Source organism: Lactuca serriola, chromosome 7 (genome assembly GCF_051521515.1).
Source record: "Lactuca serriola cultivar US96UC23 chromosome 7, Lser_US96UC23_V15, whole genome shotgun sequence".
In the NCBI taxonomy this organism is placed as follows: Eukaryota; Viridiplantae; Streptophyta; class Magnoliopsida; order Asterales; family Asteraceae; genus Lactuca; species Lactuca serriola.
Window position 1 is genome coordinate 59,356,189 of NC_136414.1, and position 7,201 is coordinate 59,363,389.

The window sequence follows — 7,201 nt, forward strand, 5'->3', positions numbered from 1 at the left end:
GGTTGTAGTAGTCATTACCACCCTGGAAGGAAATGGTGGCAAAGAACTCCCAGCACAACTCTTGATACACGGATTCTTGAAGCTTGAATAATCGAGTCCACCCGTCACAAATTATTGTTACCCCATCAACTTCAACAGATTTGACCAAATAACGGTTCAGCTCTTCCTCCAACCCAGCTTGTCCTATCCATGCCTAATCTAGTTCATTAGGAATGTAAATCTCCTTGCGCTTTAATGCCTCCAGCTTGTTGTTTACACGTGCAAGTGAATACTTTGAAGTTATTTGAGGAAAATTAAGCCATAGAATGTTCCCATGATTGCCCCCCTTGAAGTTTGCCCCCTCCTGGACATGTTTCCTTCATAGTACAACCAAGAAAACAACCAACAAAGCACAGGAAAATAAAATTTGTGAGATTCTGGCCATCTGCAGCATGGACTCGCCAAGTCCATGAACAGACTCGGCGAGCAGGACGAAATTTGTGAGTCCAGACCTGTTTGGTGGAATAAATCAACCAAATGTGTAAATTACCCCAAGGGTTTGGTTCAGTATTTACCAGGAGCATAACCATTCAAGAATTTTTGTCTAAAACGTTCTAATTTAACAAGAACTCAAAACCCTAAAATCCAAGTATAGTCAAAATGGGGATTTTGCATAAATTAAGGGTATAACTTACCAAAGATTGAAACTTTTAACAGATTAAGAGTGAAAAATAGTTACCTTTGAGTTGGATTTGCAAGATAAAAGAGGAATCAAGATGGAAGCTTGAGAGAGAACTCGCTCGTCGTGTAGGGATGGCGGCTGGAAGAGTGGCTGCAAATGTTTTACAATTAGGGTAAAAACCCCCCTTTTACAGAATGTAAACATAAATATTTTTTTTCTGGTAAATATGTCGACACGCCGAGTAGGTGTTCCTACTCGCCGAGTAGCAACGCGATTTCGCGTGTAATCGGGATTTATTAAACGGGCTCGCCGAGTAAGCGTATGGACTCAACGAGTACGATACTTCGCTTCATAAAAATTTTAAAATGCCACCAATGCCACCACCCCACACTTGAGCATTGCTTGTCCTCAAGCCATCATCATGAGCACAGAAGAAGAAGATTGATAAAAACATATCCTAAGAAAAATGAAAATAAAAATGAGAAATAAAGGAAAAAGAAGAGCAAACTCTAAAATTGGATTGCCTCCCGGAAGCGCTTCTTTTTGAAGAGTCTTTAGCTGGACTTCCTTCATCTTTTGGAACTCCTTCTTCATATTTCTTCACTCTATGACCATTAACCTTGAAAGGAATTTCGTATCTTGATATAAGCTCAACTTCCCCATGTGGAAAAACTTGCTTTACTATAAATGGACCATCCCATCGTGTCTTCAACTTGCCCGGAAAAAGTTTGAACCTTGAATTGAAGAGTAACACCATTTGTCCCTCTTTAAAGTCCTTATTACCCTTCAATCTTTTATCATGCCAATTCTTGGTCTTTTCTTTGTAGATCAGGGAACTAGTGTAGGCTTTATTCCTAAGCTCTTCCAAGGCATTCATTTGCATTAACCGGTTAGTTCTAAGCTCAACCAAATCAAAATTGCACACCTTTAATGCCCAATAAGCCCTATCCTCTATTTCAACCGGTAAGTGGCAATTTTTTCCATAGACTATCCTATATGGTGTGGTACCAATAGGTGTCTTAAAAGCTGTTCGGAAGGCCCAAAGTGCATTATCTAATTTATCCGACCATTCCTTCTGATTTCCTCCAACCGATTTCTCTAAAATTCTTTTTAACGCCCTATTTATCACTTCAGTTTGGCCACTTGTTTGTGGATGATATGATGTTGAGAACCTATGTTGCACCCCATATCTCTTTAATACTTTGGCCAATTGATCATTTGCAAAATGAGTGCCCTGGTCACTAATGAGAGCTTTAGGAACTCCAAATCTTGAGAATAGTTTCTTTAAAAATCGTACCACCACCCGAGCATCATTAGTGGGTAATGCTTGTGCCTCCGCCCACTTAGACACATAATCAACCGCCACCAAGATATATTTATTCCCTTTATACATGGGAAAGGGTCCTATGTAGTCAATCCCCCACACATCAAATATTTCACACACTTAGATGCTATGTTGGGGCATTTCATTTCGAGATGATATATTCCCTGCTCTTTGGCATGAGTCACACTCCTTGACATATTGAGTAGCATCCTTAAAAATTGTAGGCCAATAAAATCCAATATCAAAAATCTTCTTAGTCGTGTAATGTGCTCCATGATGTCCTCCGGCGGGTCCGCTATGGCAGTGTGCCAAAATTTCTTGACTTTCCTTCCCGAATACACATCTTCTTATCATTCCGTCTGTGCAGCTTCGGAAAAGGTATGGCTCGTCCCAAAAGTAGTATTTAATTTCCGAATAGAATTTCTTCTTTTGTTGGCGAGTCAAATCTTTTGGGATATATTTGGTTGCTAAATAAGTGGCTATATCCGCAAACCATGGCACTTCTCCCGCTATTACCAATATATACTCATCGTGAAAATCATCCCCAATTTTATCTTCTTCTAACTCCTCCAAAAGTGGGTTCTCTAGTCTTGATATGTGATCGGCAGCTATGATTTCCATCCCCTTTTTATCACGTATTTCAATATCAAACTCTTATAGAAGTAGGACCCAACGTATCAATCTAGGTTTCGCATATTGTTTAGCAAATAGACACTTCAACGCGGAGTGATCAGTAAAAACGATTGTCTTGGATAAAACTAAGTATGGCCGGAACTTGTCAAAAGCGTATACCACTGCTAACAGCTCCTACTCGATAGTAGTGTAGTTCTCTTGGGTCAGATTCAGTGTCTTGCTTGCGTAGTAGATTGGTTGAAAATGTTTATCAACCCTTTTCCCTAAAACAAAACCCACAGCATAATCACTTACATCACACATTAGCTCGAACGGAAGATCCTAATTAGGTGTTATCATGATAGGAGTAGTGGTCAATCTTTCCTTCAGCAAATGGAATGCTTGATGGCATTCCCTGGAAAAATTAAATGGTGCATATTTTAAGAGTAATTGAGTCAAAGGCCCCGTGATCTTCCAAAAGTCTTTAATAAAGCGCCTATAAAACCCCGCATTACCTAGAAAGCTTCTTACCCCGTTGACATTTGTTGGAGGTGGTAATTTGGCTATCGTATCAACCTTCTCTCTATCCACCTCTATCCCCATCTTTGAGACCTTGTGACCTAACAAAATTCCTTCCTTCACCATAAAATGACACTTCTCCCAATTGAGAACAAGGTTGGTATTCTCACATCTTGCTAGCATTAGATCCAAGTTGGACAAGTAATCTTCAAAAGAGGACCTGAAAACTGAGAAGTCATCCATAAAAACCTCCATAAACTTCTTGATCATATCATGAAAGATAGCCATCATGCACCTTTGGAAAGTAGTTGGTGCATTGCATAACCTAAAAGGCATGCGTCTATATGCAAATGTTCCACTCGGGCATGTAAAAGTGGTCTTCTCTTGGTCTTGTGGGTCGATTGGAATTTGAAAGTACCCCGAAAACCCATCGAGAAAACAATAATATAGATGACCGGAAAGCCTCTTGAGAATTTGGTTGATAAATGGCAATGGAAAGTGATCCTTGCATGTGGCCTCATTTAGTTTCCTATAGTTGATGCAAACACGCCACCCGGTTACCGTCCTCGTTGGAATTAATTCGTTATTTTCATTAGCCACTACCGTCATACTTCCTTTATTTGGAACCACTTGGACCGGACTCACCCATGGGCTATCGGATATCGAATAAATGATTCCGGCATCTAGTAGTTTCACCAACTCCTTTTTCACAATTTCTTGCATGTTCGAGTTGAGTCTTCTTTGGTGTTGTACTACAGCTTTTGATCCATCTTCTAAGTTAATTTTGTGGGAACAATAGGCCGGACTAATTCCCTTGATGTCGGTTATCTTCCATGCTATAGCACCTTGCCTCTTCTTTAGTACACCCACAAGGCTTTCTTTCTCATGTTTGGCCAAATCAGCAGCTATAATTAGAGGTTTTTGCTCCCCATCTTCAAGAAATGCGTACTCCAAGTTATTTGGTAGTGCTTTAATCTCAGTTTTTGTGTTCTAAATGTTAAACACGTCGAGTCCAGTGAGGGGACTCATCGAGTCCGAGGTAATATTTACGACTGTTTGGGATTCTTCGAATCGACTTCCCGAGTCGGTCGAGGCTACTCGGTGAGTCAAGTTTTCTGCACTTCTGATCTGATCGTTATAATCGGCTTCCTCGAGCAGTCTCTCTATTTCCAGCAGGTCTCTTTCAGCATCAGATTCTTCATCAAATAAGACGGCGGACTTGTTTGGCTCATCTTCATTCCAATCATCCAATAATTCTTCCAACATGTCAATCGAAAATGTCGTGTTGTCACTACTCCTTGCATGCTTCATGGCTTGATCAACTCCAAAAGTGACTGATTCGTCTCCAACCTGAAGGGTAAGTTTAGAATCTCGCATGCCGACGATAGCACTTGCTGTATTAAGAAAAGGTCTTCCTAGTATGATCGGGACTTGGGGATCCGCTTCTATATCTAAGACTATAAAGTCCACGGGATATACGAACTTGTCCACTTTCACCAAGAGATCTTCACATATTCCCCTAGGGAATGTAACCGTCTTGTTTGCTAGGTGAATTGCCATACGAATGGGCCTTGGCTCTGGAAGATCTAACTTTTTGAAAAACGAGTAAGGCGTGAGATTTATACTTGCCCCTGAATCAGCCAATGCATAAATGGTAGCTAAGTTTCCAAATTGGCAGGGCAATGTTAAGCTTCCTGGATCACCTTTCTTCTTAGGACGTTTGTTCAACATAGCAGCTGAATAGTTCTCGTTTAGGACCACCTTCTTTACTTCTTCCATCTTTTTCCTATTGGTTAGCATCTCTTTGAGGAATTTTGCATATTTTGGCAATTATGCAACTGCTTCTATGAATGGCTTATTGATCTGAAGAGCCTTTATTTGTTCCGGAAACTTCTAGTAGTCTACTCCATTTTTTTCTTGTCTAGCTCGAGCCGGAAAGGGAACTAGAGGCTGATATGGCTTAACTGGAGGCTGATTTTTCTGTTCAGCTAGGGGACTCGTCGAGTCCATATCGTCGACTCGGCGAGTCGAGTTAAGATTTTGTGTTTCTGCATGCTCTTCTTTATCCTCTTGCTCCGGTTTAGGATCTTCATGCTGAATAGGAGTCAGAGGGGTTATAATCTTCCCACTCCTAGTTGTGACAATATTCATATGTGCACCTTTCGGGTTACTTTCGTTATTGCTTGGAAGTCTACCCAATCTTCTCTCATTCACTTGTTGTGCAAGTTGCCCCAGCTGCTTTTCTATGTTGAGAATAGATGCTTGCTGATTCCTAAGCAAAGCTTGTTGATATTTCATCATAAGTTGGTGTTCTCTCAACATATTTTGTTGATCTTTAAGTGTTGCATCGGTATCATTGTGTCTTTTCTCGGATGCAACTACGAATCTTGTAAGCATGTCTTCCAAATCTGATTTCTTTTCATGTACCGGTTCCTCTTTTTGGTAAAAACCTCTATCTTCATGCTTATACTTTTCTTCCCTTGTCGTTTTGTACTCATCATATGGTAGCCATTCTTTCCTCGGTTTTTGCCAGTTATCATCAAACCTATCACCACTTGAATAGCACACTTGTACCTTCCGATTCCCGTTCTCATCAAGATCACAATCTTTTGTAAGGTGAGGTCCTCTACAGTTTTCACATCATACCCTAATAGTGTGGATGGATTGGTCCATCTTAGTCATTCTTCGGTCCATGCTTTCCAACTTTTCCATCATTGCTGCCATGTCATCGGTAATGGAATTTACAGCCCCTCGAGTCAAGTCATTCCTTGGGTTATGGTATTCTATAGAGTGCTTAGAGAATTCTTCAATTAGTTCTTTGATCACCGGGGGTGCCTTCTTTGTGAGGGGTCCTTGCGAGTCAAGGAGCTGCCTAGTTGTTACATTGACTCCATCATAGAAAATGGAGACTTCTTGTTGGCTATTAAGATCATGATGTGGGCAATTCCTTAGTAGACTTTTGTATCTCTCCCATGCCTCGTATAAGGATTCTCCAGCTTGTTGTTCAAATTTGGCAATAGCTTTCTTCAACTTGGCTATTTTCGAAGGTGGGCAAAATTGGTCAATAAATTCTTCCTTCATCTTAGCCCATGTAGTGATGAATCCGGGAGGGAGTGACTTGAGCCAATCCTTTGCAGCACCTTTGAATGTAACTGGAAGCATACGAAGCAGTTGGGTTTTGCGAGGCACACTTGAAACATTAAAATAATCAGCTACATCGTTGACCTCATCCAAGTGTTTATAGGCATCTTCGTGGTCTTTACCGTAGAAGGGAATTTCCTTGAGTTGAGCAAGTATGTGGCCCTTTAGTTCGAAAATGGCAGTAGCGGGAATTGTGGGTTGCACAAGTCTCGGGCCGGTATCGTCACGTATTCTCTTCTTCGATTCTCCCATGGGAACTTCATCGATGTTAGCCATGGGATTAGCTAGTTCGCCTTCAAAGTCGCTTTCTTCTTCGTATTCGGTTTCGTAGTCGTATTCGAATTCGGCTTCTTTTGGATTATCTTCAATATTCTCTAACTTGCTTTCTTCACTCTTTTGACTGCTGGCCTCTCCTGCCTTCTTTTTCTTTTTCTTCCCAAAAACTGTTTTCAAGCTCTTCAAAGGTGATTTCTTAGGTGCATTAGAGCTTTCAACATCCTTGCCTTTGTTTCTCCTTAAAGCGGATTCTGGGTCTTCAAGTGGAGGAACCAGGGGTATGTTGGATCCTCTGGTCATGTAATGCCTGCAAACAAAACAAGAAAAACGCGTAAAAAGAACAAAAATAAAATGTGAAACTGTGTAACAGTGATGGACTCGCCGAGTCGCTTCGATTGTACTCGGCGAGTTCAGAGCAGAAACAGAAAAATTACTTACTAACTTCTAAAAACAAAAAACTATTAAAACTTATCCTAATTACTACATTACCAAAGAAATAACTTTGTGCAAGATAAATCTCACACAAAGGATCGATAAAACTAGAAATTAGAATTAATTTTTGAACCGTTCCCCGAAATGGCGCCAAACACTTGATGTGTGTGAACTCAACTAGTTTTAAAAATACTTTTAATTATAAAATTAACACACGAAGGTAGTGGACCTATCAA

General features: G+C 40.5%; 1 protein-coding gene and 1 non-coding gene across 2 annotated transcripts; one reads left to right on the top strand and one right to left on the bottom strand.

The window, feature by feature from the left end:
* Positions 1–2,105: 2,105 nt before the first annotated feature.
* Positions 2,106–2,606, bottom strand: LOC145064010 (uncharacterized). The gene has a single exon (XM_079011541.1). The coding sequence runs from the start codon at positions 2,604–2,606 to the stop codon at positions 2,106–2,108; it is 501 nt and encodes a 166-aa protein (XP_078867667.1).
* Positions 2,607–6,042: 3,436 nt separating this feature from the next.
* On the top strand, positions 6,043–6,149 carry LOC145065129 (small nucleolar RNA R71). The gene has a single exon (XR_013688279.1). It is a non-coding gene; the product is annotated as a small nucleolar RNA R71 (small nucleolar RNA).
* Positions 6,150–7,201: the final 1,052 nt, after the last annotated feature.

Excerpts from the sequence above, each read along its gene's own strand:
- LOC145064010 (XM_079011541.1), bottom strand. The coding sequence starts at position 2,606 with ATGGAAATCATAGCTGCCGATCACATATCAAGACTAGAGAACCCACTT.